The sequence below is a fragment of the Bufo bufo genome, chromosome 1 (genome assembly GCF_905171765.1).
Source record: "Bufo bufo chromosome 1, aBufBuf1.1, whole genome shotgun sequence".
NCBI lineage: Eukaryota > Metazoa > Chordata > Amphibia > Anura > Bufonidae > Bufo > Bufo bufo.
The window spans coordinates 231225841-231246325 of record NC_053389.1 but is presented as its reverse complement, the minus strand read 5'-3'; the positions used below and the strand labels follow the sequence as shown (position 1 = coordinate 231246325).

The following is a 20485-nucleotide window of genomic DNA, read 5'->3' as shown; positions in this document are numbered from 1 at the left end:
CTAAATAAAGATTCCTTCATTGAAGTGTAGCTGGATTCTCTGAACCTCTTTGCATTTGTACTACCCGGGCCTGACCCGGGTCTCCGTGCTCACAGGTGGAGGAGGGGCAGGTGAGAGCTGCTGAATTTTCCTTTTTCTACTCTATATAACTGCTATACCTCTGTATACACCAGCAGTAGATAACTTACAATCTATACAAATTGTAATAATACATATTATAGCTGTCTCAGCAGGTCATCGCCACTTTGGGCTATCACAGATTTATCTGATGCTCGCAGAGAATGTGTTAAATATATGGACGTGCACACAAGGAGGAATCTGTGCACTCGCTGCTCCATGGATTGGGTCCCATTCCAGCTGGATGAATGGTACATGTGTGTATCCAGCTGTGCCCACGCCCACAGAACTGCCCCCCCCCCCCCGCCTCCACGACTGCTTGCAGCCACAACAGCAACAGAAAGAGAACTTATCCACAGGAGCACAGAAAATGGGTACTGAGGGGGAGAGAATCAATATGGAGGTGAGTAGACCTAGATGAGGGTGGTGGATCCTTCCTTTCCCTGGTATTTAGAAGACTGGTGTAGAATGTATCAGATCCCACATCAGGGTCTGTTCTTAGTTACATAATAGCAACAAGTTCATCAGTCAAGAAGACCTAAGATTACTACCCTGTATGGAGATGGCATAGAAGGTCTATCCTAAGGACCTGAAGCCCATTATAAAAGCACAATAAGATTGATAGGTTTTACTTCCACAATTACATTATTTTCAGTTAAAAAACTGGAGACTTTAAAAACCTTAGAACCTCAGCTGTAAGGATTTAAGTTAAATAGTAAAAAGTGTATAGTTTTGGACTGTCCAGTTTAGAAATTACATTAGAATTGAGACCTAAATAGACAGGAGCCTGCACAGACCACATAAACCTTTTGTAAGTTCGCACTTTATGTAGACCCTCATATTGGACTTCAGCTATAAAGAAATTACATCCTCAAAGAATTTTCCTTAGGTAGAAAATCTCCAACTAAGGGTCATTCTGGGATAATAGTGATCTTCTAGTTGATGGTCCTTAGAGAGATAAAAGACTGAGGATCCCTAATAAAGAAGGTAAGAACTCTTAAGGTCCTGGGTCAAGATAACTAACTCACTTCAATTAAAAAGAATTCTTTAAGGAAGGACCTTAACATGTTCTCAGAAGCAATTGATAATGTTTGGTCTTTCATCTAGAGACCTCCAAGAGAAATAAATTTGAGGACTTATACCTGTAGTTTAAAGTCTTTATAGAGAGCAAAGTTCTTTCTGCAAAATTCCTCAGACAAGCAGAGACATAACTTGAGGATCTTGGGCCCCAATGCAGTAACTATAACAGGGCTCCCGCCTACCATGGGCCTTTTATAATACTGGGGTCTGTGGCAGAGAAGCCGCTGTGCCACCTATAGCTACACTGACACATTTGGGCACAAGTGTTCTTCTGAATTATGGTTCTTGAAAATATAATCCCCTAGCTCTGGACTTTTTGGAATAGCAAAATGTTTTAGCTGTGGGATTTCCTGTGATCCTCTAGTTGCCTGTGGGCGTCTAATAGGAAAAACTTGCCCAAAATGGACAACCAGTTCAAGACTCAGAAGAAGAACCAAGGAGTCCAATGGCATGAGTCCTCAGAGATAAGTGAAAATATAATTGTCTTCTCACTAAAGGTCCTTAGACATATAAAGGTTCTGGTATTTATTCAAAGACTATGATGTAAACATAGACCAAAGACACTTAAGAGGGGCCAAAGGAGTCTATAAGACATAACTTTTAATGCAAGAGAACATATGAAAGACAGTATGTCATCAGAATATGTGAAACATTTTTTTTTCCATTTCATTATGTATATTTAAAAAATATATATATAGTCCTGCAATTGTCACACTGGCCACTAGGCCTAAAATATGTTTAAGAGGTATTCGTGTTTTGATGATTATACGTATTTCTTTAGACATTAGACATTTTCTAATTTACATCAACTTAAAGAGAGCTAGATAGGATTAAACATGGCATTGGTCATGTGAGCCATCATGTGACCCTCAAAAGTATCATGTCATCTGAAGTGCTTATGCCGCTGTACAGAACACTGGTGAGACCTCACTTGGAGTATTGTGCGCAGTACTGGAGGCCATATCTCCAGAAGGATATAGATACTCTAGAGAGAGTTCAGAGAAGAGCTAAACTAGTACATGGATTGCAGGATAAAACTTACCAGGAAAGGTTAAAGGACCTTAATATGTATAGCTTGGAAGAAAGACGAGACAGAGGGGATATGATAGAAACTTTTAAATACATAAAGGGAATCAACTCGGTAAAGGAGGAGAGCATATTTAAAAGAAGAAAAACTACCACAAGAGGACACAGTTTTAAATTAGAGGGGCAAAGGTTTAAAAGTAATATCAGGAAGTATTACTTTACTGAGAGAGTAGTGGATGCATGGAATAGCCTTCCTGCAGAAGTGGTAGCTGCAAATACAGTGAAGGGGTTTAAGCGTGCATGGGATAGGCATAAGGCCATCCTTCATATAAGATAGGGCCAGGGACTATTCATAGGATTCAGATATATTGGGCAGACTAGATGGGCCAAATGGTTCTTATCTGCCGACACATTCTATCTGGCTTTCAGTTAACTGCCCAGGTATATAACAGGTTAATAGTAGTGTACTGAGGTGCAGAACATACGGTACATACAGTATTACTATCTGCAGCAGCAGCTCATGTTTGTCAGTGTCTGTGTATAAGCTCTTTGTTTTTCATTTTACACTAAACTTTGTTAAAGGGAACCTGTCATCTGGATTTTGTGTATAGAGCTGAGGACATGGGTTGCTAGATCTCCGCTAGCACATCCGCAATATCCAGTCCCCATAGCTCTATGTGCTTTTATTGTGTCAAAAAAAATATTTTATAGATATGTAAATTAACCTTAGATGAGTCCTGTCAGAGATGAGTCCAGTGTTCTCTGACTCTGAGCCCAGCCACGCCCACTGTGAAGGAGCCCAGCATCGCCCCGCATCCTCCTAATCTCCTACTTGCTCCCCAACGTCACAAAGCTAGAGCGCCGTAATCTCGCAATGTGCGAGCTAGCGCATGCGCAGTGTCAGCATAGTGTTCCTTCCCTGTGCTGGCATCAGCCTCAGGGAACAAACTGCGCATGCGCTAGCTCGCGCCTCGCAAGATTACGGCACTCTAGCTTTGTGACGTCGGGGAGCAAGGAAGAGATTTGGAGGATGCGGGGCGGTGTTGGGCTCCTTCACAGTGGGCGTGGCTGGGCTCATATTCATCTAAGGTTAATTTACATATCTATAAAATAATTTTTTGACACAATAAAAGCACACAGAGCTTAGGGGACTGGATATTGCGGATGGGCTAGCGGCCATCTAGCAGCCCATGTCCTCAGCTCTATACACAAAATCCAGGTGACAAGTTTCCTTTAACAACATAATAATATCAGGCCTCATGCACACGACCGTATGTATTTTGCGGTCCACAGAAAACGAATCCGCAAAAAATACAAATGACGTCCATGTGCATTCTGTATTTTGCGGAACGGAACAGCTGGCCCCTTATAGAACAGTCCTATCCTTGTCCGTAATGCGGACAATAAGGCTCCATTCACACGTCCGCAACGTGTTTTGCGGATACACGGAGCCGCAGAGCCGCAAAACACGGAAAGCGGCAATGTGCATTCCGCATTTTGCGGACCTTACGTTGACGGCACTAATAGAATATGCCTGTTCTTGTCCGCAATTGCGGACAAGAATAGGACATGTTCTATTTTTTTGCGGAACGGAAGTGCGGACCCGGAAGTGCGGATCCGCAATTCCGTGTCCGGGCAGCACATCATGCTGCCCCATAGGAATGAATGGGTCCGCAATTCCGTTCCGCAAAATGCAGAACGAAATTGCGGAAGTGTGAATGAAGCCTTATAGGACATGTTGTATTTTTTTGCAGAACGGACACACGGACATACGGAAACTGAATGCACACGGAGTAACTTCTGTGTTTTTTTTTTGCAGACCCATTGAAATGAATGGTTCTGCATACGGTCCGCAAAAAAACTGAACGGACACGGAAAGAAAATACGTTCGTGTGCATGAGACCTCACTTAGAGACCGGCAGCCATTTTACAAATCACTACAGACAGACACACAATGATGTAGCTACTGTAAAAACCACAAATAAAATCAGGATTCCACCACTAGTCCTATGTACTTATCACGTGAATGTGTCCTGTGTGCTGACCCAGCACAGGTATATCATGTAACACTGCTGCTTACTGAATCTCAGGGTGTAAACAGTGTCACACGACTGAAGCCATGTTTCAGTTAGGCCATGGATACATTACATAGGACTGATACATGGGCTATACCATTCTTCTGTATATAGAGAGAATTTTAACTACGTGTATATTAGAAAATTGTATGATTTCCTATTATATAAATAAATACTGGAATACCCCTTTAAGACTTCCTTTCTGTTGATAGCAGCTACATAGGCCATAGACGTAATGGACAGAAGCTGACCCCAGTTTTCTAGACATGCTCTGTGACCTGTGTATAGGTCAGGAGAGAATAGATAAGCTGTGATATCACCTATTGTGGATGGTGGATTCTGTGTTATCTATATAGAGGTGTTACTTGTCATTGTAATTCTCCCTTTGGTGATAATGATAATAGCTACTGAAGGGTTTCCTGTACAGAACAAGAAATCATGACCTATTATAGGACCTAGTGTCCAGTGTGTAAATTGTAGAATTATTTTTATGTAGAAAGTGATGAGAAAAAAAAACTCACCAAGAATTGAAAAAAAAATTATTTTTCAAATAAAAATGTGATTTAACAGGCCAGGTCAAAGATAAGTGCAAACTGATAAAAAATCCAACTACTTTATCCTGGCATGTCTAATGCTATATTCAAATGGCCATGTGACGGACCATTTTAATGGCTGTAACAGGGCTGTTTAAAGAACAATGGTAGTCTATATGTATTCATACATCCACATGTCCTATTTTGTCCGTTTTCACAGACCGACAGCCCCCATGCAATTGAAGGGGACAGTTTTTAATGGCCATTTCTCAGAAAGCCATCATTGAAAAAAAAACTGCTGTTAAAATCGGACTGGTATGCCATTGTGTGAATGTAGCCTGAAGAACAGCTCCATCCTTAAAAAAAACATTTATTGTAATGTAATGACTTTATAAATGCTCTGCTTTACTGATCTTCAGTTACATTATGTCTTATATTCCAGTCACGACCAAAGCTGCATTCATAACTACACTGGTAGCTACTTAGAACCTGCCACTATGATATTGACAGCTAAGGGTCCTTTATGGCCAATTTCAGGCCATTACGAGTGATGATTAAACAAGTTGAACAGTGCTTGTTCAAAAGGCCTTTTATACAGAGCAATGGAAAATGCATGGGGAAAGAACAATTGTATTTCCCCTATACTTTTACATTATGTCACCAGCTGTTTACATGGGCGATATGCTGCCAACCAGTGAGCATTGTATAGTATAAATGATCAGATTAGATGACCATCAAGCACAGCCGCTATACAATGTACGGCGCTGTGCTTGGTAAGCTGCGCAAAGGCAGCGGTGCTCACAGGACTACCTCATCAAAACAGCTGATCAGCGGGGGTCCCAGGTGTCAGATACTGATGACCCAGGGATAGGTCATCAATATGAAAACCTAGGAAAATCCTTTTAAGAAAATGAAAATACCTAAATATTAATTTATCATAAATATATTCCCAAATACTTTTCATTAGTTATAATACCAAGTTTTGTCTAGGGAACAATCATTAGGAGAAATAAAATGGCCGCCATTCTATTAGTGCACACAAAACCTGTCCTAAGCACACAGGACAAGTTACTTCACAACACTGAGCTAAATAGCTGTCTCATCCTCCTCTCTGCTCTGCTTGTCAGGGGTTATGATCCTGAATACAGATGATAAGATCTTCAACTGAATCTTTGTAGGAATGGAGCTCATGAGGAGACATTAAGTACAGAGAGGAGGAATGGCTAATGAGTATGCAGTCTCCATTACCACATCCCCACATTACCACAGTCTGCCCTCTCTGTACTTCATGTCTCCTCATGGCCTCCATTCCTACAGAAATTTCACTGAAGATCTTATCAGCTGTATTCAGGATCATAATCCCTGACAAGCAGAGCAGAGAGGAGGATGAGATAGTTCTTTAGCTCAATGTTCTGAATGTAACTTGTCCTGCTGCGTGATTAGGACAGGTTTTGTGTGTACTAATAGGGCGGGAGCCATTTTATTTGATGATGATTGCTCCCTAGAAAAAAAAAGAAACTATTATACCTATTGAAAGGTATTTGGGAACATATTTATAATAAAGTAATATTTAAATATTTTCATTTTCTTAATTCCCAGAGAACCCTTTAACCAGAAGTACTGAGTTCCTAAATTCTGATAGAGAACCAGCAATATCAATTATGGTGTAAAATATTGCATATTAGACCATGCCCCTTTCCAGTGAAGACTTGCTCCTTTCCCATTAGGCTACTTTCACACTAGCGGCAGCCTTCTCTCTCAGGCTGTTCTGGCCGGTGAACAGCCTGCCGGATCCGTGCTGCCGCTAGTGCACGCGTGCCGCTGGAGGTCCACTCAGTAGCCTAAGTCACACCTACTTGTCGGACTAGGAGCAGATAAGGTGAACTTGCATTAGTAAATGTGGGCTAACACATTTGATATATGTTAGGCGATCAGGGGCAGACTGGGAACTAAAAGTGGCCCTGGAAAAAAAACTTAAAAGTGGCCCCATGTTGCAGGTAGGTCTAAGAAAGAAGGCAACATAATTAGGCAGGGACAACAGAAGTAGGAGGACCAGCAATACCATAGGGCAGAGCAATATACCTATCCAGCTGAACCAAAAACCAATGCAGCAGAAAATACTGCCATCTGTACCACAGTATTCAACTGTACAGCTGTCCTGAGGATGTCAATACACTTGAATTCAGGAGGGCTGCTGTCCAGGTGAGTAGGAGAGTATCAGATCATTATGTACCCAGCTTGAGGCCGTGAGGTGGGCTAGGGTGGCCTTCCTAGGCATCGGCGCACTGGGAAATTTTCCTGTAGGGTCTTTGGCCAATCCGCCCCTGTAGGCCATACTCCCTTAAATATGCCTGGCCAGCTTATGGCTTAGCTTCGCTTTAAACTATGAAGATGAGAGATCATCATAGCCATGTTGGGGTTTGTAGTGCTTTGTGTGCAGACAGAGTATAAGTTGGTATTATGTTCTTGCCCAGTGGTCAGGCCATGTTGAATGCTGTAGTGTTCTATGTATGCAGTATAATACAATGGTATTATTGTTATGTCCAGTAGTCGAGTTATGTTGGGTTTTAATACTGGTGCCAGATGCCGCGTAATGTATAGGCAGCTTAATGTCCTCTGTGTAATAGAATTCAGATGATCACGTTTATGGCCTGTTGAGTCTAGAAGTTCAAGTGCTAGATGATCTGTGAAGAGAGGAACGGTGTCAGTAGGGACTGCAGGCACTATTTATTTGGGCACAGTTTGGCACTCACATTGTTTGGTAAGGCTCTATGCTTGCACTACATGACTTTCTGGTTTCACACTATATAGCCAGTGTATGCCTCTGTGTCGGCAGTCTGTGACTACAAGGGTACAGTATTGCACTGTTTGGCTGCTTTATAACACCATATGAACAATGTAATACTGCTTGGGCTACTGTTAAGAAATACATAATTATATGAACACTGTATTATTGTTCTGTGCTGTCACTGTATAGCAAACTTGCACACTGATATTGGTTTGGTATATTGTATTGTCATGCACATGATCCAAATGACTGTTTACAGACGCTCTGTAACATGCTAGTGTATGTGGAGCAGTCACTACAGGGACTTATACCTGTGCGGGCAGATCCCGGTATTGATATCACAGTTACTGTAATAATTAGTCCATGAGGTGCACCTCACCCTTCTTCCATTCTGGCTTGTGTCCAGTAGCTCTGATCAGACCAAAGCAATGGCTTCTTCACACTTCTTTGATTTGACGTCCATGTGCTGACCGTGTTCCCCACTGACAGAACACAGTTCAATTGAGTTCTATAACGTACTTTCCAACATTTCAGTTGGTAAATTTGGGCATGTAGGTCTCAAACCAACCAAGGAATGCCCACTTATAGGCAGGATTTGAACCAACCTCCCCCATTTTTCTGTCTCTGAATATTAGGGACAGTCCCTTCAAAATCGGGTCTGTTGACAACTATGCAAAAAATTTAATTAGACACCAATGTCAGACATGTCAACTCCAAGATTTCCTGGGAAGTAGTCTCATGGTTTTCATATCTGTTCACCCCTGTCACCAACGCCATTCACCCAGTTTGTGACCATGGCAGTGACACAAACTAATTGTTTTATGGATCCCAGCGACAGCACCACTGCAGAAGATGCTGTATGTACTGATTACTGTCTACTAATTTATGCACAATGAACATGCTGGGCATTGCAGTTTTCTTCTTCCCCCTTAAAGTGTATAAGTTATTATCTGCGGGATGCACATGCTGAGTAGTTGTCTTGACATATTCAAACTTGGCCCTTTAAATCCTAGAATTACAAATATTCTGTAGTCTGGACATCATGGACTTTGTAGTACTCTCCCTGTACATAGGGGGCAGTATTATAGTAGGTATATTCTTGTACGTAGGAAGCAGTATTATACTAGTTATAAACTTTACATAGGGGACAGTGTTATAGTAGGTATACTCTTGTAGATAGGGGACAGTATTATAGTAGTTATATTCCTGTACATACAGTACCGACCAAAAGTTTGGCCACACCTTCTCATTCAAAGAGTTTTCTTTATTTTCATGACTATGAAGGCATCAAAACTATGAATTAACACATGTGGAATTATATTCATAACAAACAAGTGTGAAACAACTGAAAATATGTCATATTCTAGGTTCTTCAAAGTAGCCACCTTTTGCTTTGATTACTGCTTTGCACACTCTTGCATTCTCTTGATGAGCTTCAAGAGTAGTCCCCTGAAATGGTCTTCCAACAGTCTTGAAGGAGTTTCCAGAGATGCTTAGCACTTGTTGGCCCTTTTGCCTTCACTCTGCGGTCCAGCTCACCCCAAACCATCTCGATTGGGTTCAGGTCCGGTGACTGTGGAGGCCAGGTCATCTGGCGCAGCACCCCATCACTCTCCTTCATGGTCAAATAGCCCTTACTTTCAAAGTTTTCCCAATTTTTCGGCTGACTGACTGACCTTCATTTCTTCAGTAATGATGGCCACTTGTTTTTCTTTACTTAGCTGCTTTTTTCTTGCCATAATACAAATTAGAACAGTCTATTCAGTAGGACTATCAGCTGTGTATCCACCTGACTTCTCAATGCAACTGATGGTCCCAACCCCATTTATAAGGCAAGAAATCCCACTTATTAAACCTGACAGGGCACACCTGTGAAGTGAAAACCATTTCAGGGGACTACCTCTTGAAGCTCACCAAGAGAATGCCAGGAGTGTGCAAAGCAGTAATCAAAGCAAAAGGTGGCTACTTTGAAGAACCTAGAATATGACATATTTTCAGTTGTTTCACACTTGTTTGTTATGTATATAATTACACATGTGTTAATTCATAGTTTTAATGCCTTCATAGTCATGAAAATAATGAAAACTCTTTGAATGAGAAGGTGTGTCCAAACTTTTGGTCTGTACTGTAGGAAGCAGTATTATGGTAGCTATATTCTTGTATATAGGAGGCAGTATTATAGTGACAAATGTAAAAGATTTACAGCCACCGGTGCTGGTAAAATCCATTCAGTTTTATTTCTTCTCCATTAAAAAACAGTTACAAAATGGTAGGTACAAATCAGGCCTTACATCTCACTGCCTGGAGGTCCGAGCAGAAGCTGGCTTTTGCTACTATAACAGTATTATAGAAGTTATATTATTGTAGATAGGGGACAGTATTATAGTAGTTATATACATGTACATAAGGGGCAGTAATATAGTAGTTATATTCTTGTAAATAGGAAGCAGTATTATAGTAGTTATATTCTTGTACATAGGGGGCAGTATTGCAATAGTTTTATTTTTGTATTTTGGGGCAGTATTAAAGTAGTTATATACATGTACATAATATGCAGTGTTATAGTAGTTATATTCTTGTACATAGGGGTCAGTATCATAATAGTTACAGTCTTGTACATAGGAGGCAGTATTATAGTAGTTATATTCTTGTACATAGGAGGCAGTATTATAGTAGTTATATTCTTATACATAGGAGCAGTATTGTAGTAGTTATATTCTTGTACATAAAAGCATTATTATAGTAGTTATATTCTTGTACATAGGAGGCAGTATTATAGTAGTTATATTCTTCTACATAGGAGACAGTATTTTATAGCTGTATAAGGTGTTTAAGCAGTATATAAAGAGTAGAGAGCGATTCCTCCATTTTCATTAAAGATTTGCACCACACACAGCAGTATTGACACTGGATCTCTGGCATTGTACACGGGATGAATAGTGTTTGAATTTAGAAGCTCCCAGTATGAAGGTGTGTCAGTCGCTTGGTGATGCCAACTTGCACACACACACATACACAAGGCATCAGCCCATAATGTTAGCTGTAGAACAACTTGAGTCCCAAAAATCAATGATTCAAATAAAAATGAATGAACATAGTACTAGTTCAGTAATATATAGCACACAAATGGCATACAAGTTAGCTCACCCTGGGTCAGCTAAAGTTAAGGATGTGACAGATACGTATTCTGTCCGCGCAGACAGTACCCCAAATGGCAGGGTGAAGTACAGCGGCTCAGCAGACAATATCACACGATAAGAAGAAAAACTATAATATTCACCCCACTAGGAAAAAAAGGCATTTGCCCCACACAGTATAAAATATATCAGTTTTATTAACAAGTATCTGATGTGCCTTTCTGATGTGGTTTGTGATAATTTTGATGGTGGATCACAGTTATTTTTCATTGTGACTTTGTTAATTTTGTGATTACCTAATCACTGCTGAAAAGCAGCCAATGTATTTTGCTTAACACCACTATCCTCCCTTTGTGAGGCCATGTATTTTCACGGATTTGTGATTGACCTATTGAGCCTTGTATTCCGTATCATTGGTCCTTTTATACAGTCTTTTTACAAAAAATGCTGCACTACAATTGCAATTGACAATATATGGCTAAACCCTCACACTGATATTAAAATGAGACTTTCGCCAATATATTCTTATATCAAGAACATACTGGAGCCTGCGCACCCCATCAAGGTATCTCAAAGTGGCACGGGACCTAACGCTAACCTACCTGTGCCGTATGGGCAATTACAGGGGCCGCATGGGCAATTACAGGGGCATAAGGTACGACACACAGCAAACAACTCCCAGTTACCTCCAGCGTGAAATCACACATACAATGGGAGGAGGGAGGAGGCTGTGAGTCCCACCTATCACTGACTCATGTGACGCAGGCCGCACAGGTGCACCTGAATGTTACCCATGGATTAAAATCAAGGCACATTCAAACCTGGAGTTGCCACACCTCCGGGATTGCATGTATTAACAGAATAAAGTGGTCTTAGAAGCATAAAATGCTCAAAACCCCATATACTGTTGCGCATTTCTAACTGGGGGAGCAAATCCTGCACATGTGGTCCATTGTTAACATCATTCCCCAGCAAAAATGCATATAATGGAGGATGCCGGCAGCAGACCACATGTACCACAAAGACATCCTACACATCCGACTGATACTTGCTAAGAAACTTTGATACATTTTATACTATGCAGGGCTATTGCCTTTTTTCCCTAGTTGGGGGAATATTATAGGTTTTCTTGGTGTTGTATATGTGAGGTACCCCAGTGTTTTTGGATTTGTTTAAGGCAAATTTATAGGTTGTAGTATCACACGATAGTCTAAGTTATCCTAGTATAAACCCCATAAGAAGCTAATAAAATAACACAATGGTCAATATCTTTGCATATATAAATGCATGCTAAACTGTATATTTCTGAACAGCAACACTGCCACCTCGTGGCTGCACAGTTTCTTCACATTCATATATACTGTGGTCCTGTGCAGTTGCACATGTCCAATTATATAAACTTCATGCACATGTTCAAATATTACTGATAATTAGTGGTACTGTGTAGTGTCAATATACAGATGTAGCCAGTGTTATTTTGACACCAGAATGGTCACTTTAATGCTACTTGTATTACTGTAATGTGTTTTTGTTGCATTAAGCTAGTCAAAATACTAGAAAGAGTAACCAGCCCTGCCCGGGTATAAAGTGTTGGCCAGGCTGGATTAAAGGGAGAGCACTCGTGGTTTGAGCCCCAGGGCCTACCCCACTAAGCAGGAAGTAGGACCTCCATCAAGTCTGCAGGTTTGGACTGACGCCTTTTCTGAACCTGAATCAGTCATGTCAAACTAATTTATACAGTTTCTATCGGGAGGTAAATTCTAGACTTGACAGCGGCGAATCAATGGATGTCGTATATCTGGACTTCTCCAAAGCATTTGACACTGTACCACATAAAAGGTTAGTATATAAAATGAGAATGCTCGGACTGGGAGAAAATGTCTGTATGTGGGTAAGTAGCTGGCTGAGTTATAGAAAACAGAGGGTGTCCTAGCACTTTACAAATCACTAGTCAGACCACACATGGAGTACTGTGTACAGTTCTTCGCTCCTGTAAACAAGGCAGACATAGCAGAGCTGGAGAGGGTTCAGAGGAGGGCAACTAAAGTAATAACTGGAATGGGTGGACTACAGTACCCAGAAAGATTATCAAAATTAGGGTTAGTCACTTTAGATAAAAAGACAACCCAAGGGAGATCTAATTACTATGTATAAATATATCAGGGGTCAGTACAGAGATCTCTCCCGTTATCTATTTATTCCCAGGACTGTGACGAGGGGACATCCTCTGCGTCTGGAGGAAAGAAGGTTTGTACACAAACATAGAAGAGGATTCTTTACGGTAAGAGCAGTGAGACTATGGAACTCTCTGCCTGAGGAGGTGGTGATGGGGAGTACAATAAAGGAATTCAAGAGGGGCCTGGATGTATTTCTGGAGTGTAATAATATTACAGGTTATAGGAAGGGAAGGAGTCTGGAAGGAATTTTTTCTCCCTAAAGTGAGGAAAATTGGCTTCTACCTCACAGGGCTTTTTTTTGCCTTCCTCTGGATCAGGAATGCTCAACCTGCGGCCCTTCGGCTGTTGTAAAACTACAACTAACACCATGCCATGCAGAAAGATAATAGCTGTAGGCTGTCTGGGTGTGCTGGGAGTTGTAGTTCTGCAACAGCTGGAGGGCCGCAGGTTGAGAATCCCTGCTCTGGATCAACTTGCAGGATATCAGGCTGAACTGGATGAACACTTTATTCATCCTTATGAACTATGTTACTATGTATAGGAGTGAATGGCTGCTGGACCTGCAGTCCACTCACTTCTAGTACCGCATACTTCCCAACTTTTTGGACATTCAAAGAGGGACACTTATGGTTCATTGTGTGAAAGATCCATTTCTCCTGCATATCTATACATTTTGATAGTTTTCTCTTACGAAATAATGCAAATTTATCTGAATATAGAAATTTCTAAAAATAATATAATATTAACCTCTTAAGGACCTGTGCCGTACATGTACGGCGCTGTGATCAGGTAGGTGCAGGAGATGCGCCCGCCCGATCCGCAGCAGGGGTCCGGCAGTCACTGATAGCCGAACCCCTGCTGCATGCGCCGGTATCGGTGAAATCACCGATGCGGGCGCATTAACCCTTGATGTGCTGCGGTCATCGCTGACCACGGCACGTGCGATGTCCTTGCGGGGATTGTACCTTCCATCTTGTCCCCGCGCTGCTGTGATGGGGACCCGATGGCAGGGAAGGCAGCCCGATGCCTTCCTTAGGCATCGTGGTTGACTTCCGGGAGAACCTGTGAGATCCAGCCCCCTGGATCTCACAGGCAAACAGGCTGTAAGTGTATTACAGTCTGTAATACACTAACAGCCAATGCATAAAAAAGTTGAAGTCACAGAGTGGGACAAAAAATAAAGTGTAAAAAAATTTAGTTTTACCAAAAATTAAAAGTTTTAAAGGGTTTCTATCACTTTGTTTCACCTATTTAGCTTTCAGACACTAGCGATCCGCTAGTGTCTGCTTTATCTAACCATCCTAATATAAGAGCTTATTGTCCTGCCGTTTAGCTAAAAAAATAACTTATATAGATATGCAAATGAGCCTCTAGGTGCTATGGGGGCGTCATTAGCACCTAGAGGCTCCGTCTACCTTAACAAACTGCTGCCGCCCAGCGCGTCCCTCCAGCCCGCCCATCTCCAGCTGAAGCGATCCTCTCCGTGCGCGTCTCTGTTCTGCGCATGCGCAGTGAATGTCTGATCGCTTCCCTGCTCAGACATCTCCACTGCGCCTGTTCCTCGGAGCACTATGACGTCATCGGCGCAGGCGCAGTGGGAGATGTCTGAGCAGGGAAGCGATCAGACATTCACTGCGCATGCGCCGAATACGAGGAGCATCGCATTCCGGAGGAGATGGGCGGGCTGGAGGGACGCGCTGGGCGGCGGCAGTTTGTTAAGGTAGACGGAGCCTCTAGGTGCTAATCACGCCCCCATAGCACCTAGAGGCTCATTTGCATATCTATATAAGTTATTTTTTTAGCTAAACGGCAGGACAATAAGCTCTTATATTAGGATGGTTAGATAAAGCAGACACTAGCGGATCGCTAGTGTCTGAAAGCTAAATAGGTGAAACGAAGTGATAGAAACCCTTTAAGTAAAAAAAAAAAAAAAGCGCCCTTTTCCCAAAATAAAGTAATATTATTTTTTTTAAATAGGGAAAAAAAAGTAGATATATTAGGTATCGCCTCGTCCGTATCGACCAGATCTATAAAAATATCACATGACCTAACCCCTCAAATGAACACTGTCCAAAAAATTCTTTTGGCACCTTACATCACTAAAAGTGCAAAACCAAGCGATCAAAAAGGAGTACATAAAATATGAGCCCCTACACAAGACAGTCGCCCAAAAAATAAAAAAACAACGGCTTTCAGAATGTGGAGACACAAAAAAAAATCTTTTTTTTCAAAAATGCTTTATTATGTAAAACTGAAACAATCAACCAAAAAAAATCATATTTGGTATTGTCGCATCCGTAAAAACCTTCTCTATAAAAATACCACATGATCTAACCTGTGAGATGAACGTTGTAAATAACAAAAAATAAAGTAATAAAGTAAAATAAACAGTATTTTTTTTTTACATTGCCTCACAAGAGAGCAACCAAAAATCATACATACCCTAAAATAGTACCAACAAAACTGCCACCTTATCCCGTAGTTTCCAAAATGGGGTCACTTTTTTGGAGTTTCTACTTTAGGGGTGCATCAGGGGGGCTTTGAATGGGACATGGTGTCAAAAAACCAGTCCAGCAAAATCTGCCTTCCAAAAACCATATGGCATTCCTTTCCTTCTGCGCAATACTGTGTGCCTGTACAGCAGTTTACGACCACATATGGGTTGTTTCTGTAAACTACAGAATCAGGGTAATAAATATTGAGTTTGTTTGGCTGTTAATCCTTGCTTTGTTAGTGGAAAAAAAATTATTAAAATGGAAAATCTGCCAAAAAAGTGAAATTCAGAAATTTCATCTCCATTTTCAATTAATTATTGTGGAACACCTAAAGGGTTAACAAAGTTTGTAAAATCAGTATTAAGTACCTTGGGGTGTAGTTTCTAAAATGGGGTCATTTTTGGGTGATTTCTATTATGTAAGCTTCACAAAGTGACTTCAGACCTGAACTGGTCCTTAAAAAGTGGGTTTTGGAAATTTTCTGAAAAATTTCAAAATTTGGTTCTAAACTTCTAAGCCTTCTAACGTCCCCAAAAAATAAAATGGCATTCACAAAATGATCTAAACATGAAGTAGATATATGGGGAATGTAAAGTAATAACTATTTTTGGAGGTATTACTATCTATTATAAAAGTAGAGAAATTTAAATTTGGAAATTTGCTATTTTTTCAACATTTTTGGTAATTAAAAAAAAATAAAATTATAAATAATTTTTTTTTTTTTTTACTTAATTTTACCACTGTCATGAAGTACAATATGTGATGAGAAAACAATCTCTGAATGGCCTGAATAAGTGAACGCGTTTTAAAGTTATCACCACATAAAGTGACACATGTCAGATTTGCAAAAAATGGCCTGGTCCATAAGGTGAAATATGGCAGGGTCCTTAAGGGGTTAATGAAATAATATGCAAGGAGGACTCTAATACAGGGAATGCACATGGAAACCAACAATACAATAATGCAATAAATGCAATAATTAAAATCTATACCTCAGATCAAAAAGAGGGACATTTATGGAGCAAAGAGGGACAGGGTGACTTGGGTAAAAAAGAGGGACTGGGAGGTCTGTAGTACCGGACAGGGTTGGAATGAAAGCGCAACTCAGAAAACTGTTTATTACGGTATTTCTCCTGTTTTAGAGGAGAGATAATTACTGTGTCCAGTAGGTGGCAGCACTACACAGCCATGTTGCCTCCTCACAGGAGGTGAGCCCTGGGGATGTCTGTCCTGGGAATAGAGGATACAACCTTGCATGGCGCTGTGGTGGACGTACATACCTCTCAACTTTTTGGATGGTCAAAAAGGGACATTTATGGTTCCTTGTGTGAAGGTCAATTTTTCCTGTATATTTATACACTTTAATACTTTTATACACTAGTCTATGGACTGATTGACTGCAACATTTACACTAGACTATGCACTGACTGACCTAAACATTTCCATTTGACCATGCACTGACTTCAGCATTTACACTAGACTATAGACTGACTGCAGCGTATACACTAGACCAGTGGTGCCCAACCATTTTTGTCTGAGGGCCGCACTAGACATGGTATGAATTTTGCAGGCCAGAACCATGTAGCTTTGCCAGAAAGTAATGCAAACACTGTGACGGGGCACGTGTGAGCATTACTAAAATGCATAATATGTAGGCTTTCAAATATGCATTGGAGGCTGCATTTGAAGCCTCTGTTGCAGATTCTGTCGAAAGACCAGACAAAAAAGCCTTGTATGCAGCACTTTTGTGCCGGCAAAAAGACAGGATCCCGAATGGAAACTGAACGGATCCCATCATAGTTGGTGGAGACTGTTCAGCTTCTTCCCTGTGGGGTTACAGGAGGAGGGGGGAGCAGGGTCACTAGTGGGGTGACATGAGGAGGGGGAGCAGGGTCACTAGTGGGGTGACATGAGGAGGGGGGAGCAGGGCCACTAGTGAGGTGACAGGAGGAGGGGGGAGCAGGGTCACTAGTGAGATGACAGCAGGAGGGGGAAGCATGGCCACTAGTGAGGTGACAGGAGGAGGGGGGAGCAGGGTCACTAGTGAGGTGACAGGAAGATGGGGAAGCAGGGTCACTAGTGAGGTGACAGGAGGAGGGGGGAGCAGGGTCACTAGTGGGGTGACAGGAGGAGGGGGGAGCAGGGTCACTAGGGGGGAGCAGGGTAACTAGTGGGTTGACAGGAGGAGGGGGAGCAGGGTCACTAGTGGGGTGACGAGAGGAGGGGGAAGCAGGGTCACTGGTGAGGTGACAGGAGCTTTGCTATTGGTTATTTTAGGCACAGGCAGCATCTCTTCGCTGCCTGTGATGTTCACAGCGCTCACTGCAGTGTTCCCTCTAAGCTGCTGCGCGGGTGAGTGGCCGTGTAGCAATTATTGTGCCCCAGCTCACAAGTTTAATAAGTCCGCTCAGCGGCCACTCACCCGCTCACCCTGCTTGCAAAAAATGACCACACTTGACCACACTCATGATGAGTATGACTTCTTCAAAACTTCCTCCTGTGTGGCTCAGTGGGGCGCCGACTACCACATATTCCCGCGCTACTGCTGCCTCCTCCTTCTTTTTCTGACCGAAGAGGAGGAGCAGCAGTGCACAGGGAGAGGTAACGTGGAGGCGGCGTTGAAGCTAGACTCCGTCCTGAGACTTAGAGCTGCCTGCTGCGCCTGCTACATAAGTATGATGGGGACAGACCTGGAGGGCATGCTGCTGCAGAACACAAGGGGTGAAGCCACTGGCAGGAACACACCATCCCATCCCAGTGGTAGACTATCACTGGGATAATGTGTTCCTGCCAGTGGTTTCACCCCTTCTGTTCTGCAGCAGCATGCCCTCCACCTATTCACAGCCTATACCTATACAGTCTACACCTATGTACAGCCTATACCTATACAATATACACCTATGTACAGCCTATACCTATATACAGCCAATATCTATGTACAGTCTATACCTATATACAGCCTATACCTATATACAACCTACAACAATATACTGCCTATACCTATATACAGTCTATACCTATATACAGCCTATACCTATATACAGTCTACACCTATATACAGCCTATACCTATATACAGCCTATACCTATATATAGCATATACCTATATACAGCCTATATCTACAGTTGCAAGAAAAAGTATGTGAACCCTTTGGAATGATATGGATTTCTGCACAAATTGGTCATAAAATGTGATCTGATCTTCATCTAAGTCACAATAATAGACAATCGCAGTCTGCTTAAACTAATAACACGCAAAGAATTAAATGTTACCATGTTTTTATTGAACACACCATGTAAACATTCACAGTGCAGGTGGAAAAAGTATGTGAACCCTTGGATTTAATAACTGGTTGAACCTCCTTTGGCAGCAATAACTTCAACCAAATGTTTCCTGTAGTTGCAGATCAGACGTGCACAACAGTCAGGAGAAATTCTTGACCATTCCTCTTTACAGAACTGTTTCAGTTCAGCAATATTCTTGGGATGTCTGGTGTGAATCGCTTTCTTGAGGTCATGCCACAGCATCTCAATCGGGTTCAGGTCAGGACTCTGACTGGGCCACTCCAGAAGGCGTATTTTCTTCTGTTTAAGCCATTCTATTGTTGATTTACTTCTATGCTTTGGGTCGTTGTCCTGTTGCAACACCCATCTTCTGTTGAGCTTCAGCTGGTGGACAGATGGCCTTAAGTAACCCTGCAAAATGTCTTGATAAACTTGGGAATTCATTTTTCCTTTGATGATAGCAATCCGTCCAGGCCCTGACGCAGCAAAGCAGCCCCAAACCATGATGCTCCCACCACCATACTTCACAGTAGGGGTGAGGTTTTGATGTTGGTGTGCTGTCCCTCTTTTTCTCCACACATAGTGTTGTGTGTTTCTTCCAAACAACTCAACTTTGGTTTCATCTGTCCACAGAATATTTTGCCAGTACTGCTGTGGAACATCCAGGTACTCTTGTGCAAACTGTAAACGTGCAGGAATGTTTTTTTTTTGGACAGCAGTGGCTTCCTCTGTGGTAATCTACCATGAAATCCATTCTTGTTTAGTGTTTTGCATGTCGTAGATTCACTAACAGGGATGTTAGCATATGCCAGAGACTTTGTAAGTCTTTAGTTGACACTCTAGGATTCTTCTTTACCTCATTGAGCAGTCTGCGCTGTGCTCTTGCAGTCATCTTTACAGGACGGCCACTCCTAGGGAGAGTAGCAGCAGTGCTGAACTTTCTCCATTTATAGACAATTTGTTTTACCGTGGACTGATGAACAGCAAGGCTTTTGGGGACACTTTTATAACCCTTTCCAGCTTTATGCAAGTCAACAATTCTTAATCGTAGGTCTTCTGAGAGCTCTTTTGTCTACACCTATATACATTCTATACCTATATACAGGCTACACCTGCAGTGTAGACTGTACATAGGTATAGACCCTATATAGGTATATACTGTGTATAGGCTCTATATAGGTATAGACTGTGTATAGGTATAGGCTCTATATAGGTATAGGCTGCATTTAGGTATATCTATCTCGTATCTATCTATCTATCTATCTATCTATCTTTCCCATAGGGGTTATATTGTCCGGCATGGTGTAACCTCCATACATTTGCTGTACAGTATACATTATAATCCCTGTACCATGCCGTACAATATACATTATAATCCCTGCACCATGCTATACAATATACATTATAATCCATACACCATGCCTTTCAATATACAGTATAACACCTACACTGTGGGGTTATGTTGTATATTGTACGGCATGGTGTATGGATTGTAATGTATATTGTATGGCATGGTGCAGGAATTGTAATGTATATTGTACAACATGGTGTATGGATTATACTGTATATTTTACTGTATGGTGTATGGATTATAATGTATATTGTACAGCATGGTGGAGGGGTTATAATATATATTGTACAGCATGGTGCAGGGATTATAATGTATACTGTACAGTAGTGCAGGGATTATAATGTATATTATACGGCATGGTGCAGGGATTATAATGTATATTGTACAGCATGGTGGAGGGGTTATAATGTATATTGTACAGC

The 20485-nt window shown here is 41.6% G+C and overlaps 1 protein-coding gene across 1 annotated transcript in view; it reads left to right on the top strand.

Moving 5' to 3' along the window:
* Positions 1 to 487: 487 nt before the first annotated feature.
* The window catches only part of NINJ2 (ninjurin 2), a 123783-nt gene continuing 103785 nt past the window's right edge, over positions 488 to 20485 (top strand). The window contains exons 1-2 of the mRNA XM_040415623.1: positions 488 to 524; positions 18652 to 18660. Of these exons, the coding sequence (XP_040271557.1) occupies positions 488 to 524; positions 18652 to 18660 (46 nt within the window). The remainder of the gene's footprint in view (positions 525 to 18651; positions 18661 to 20485) is intronic.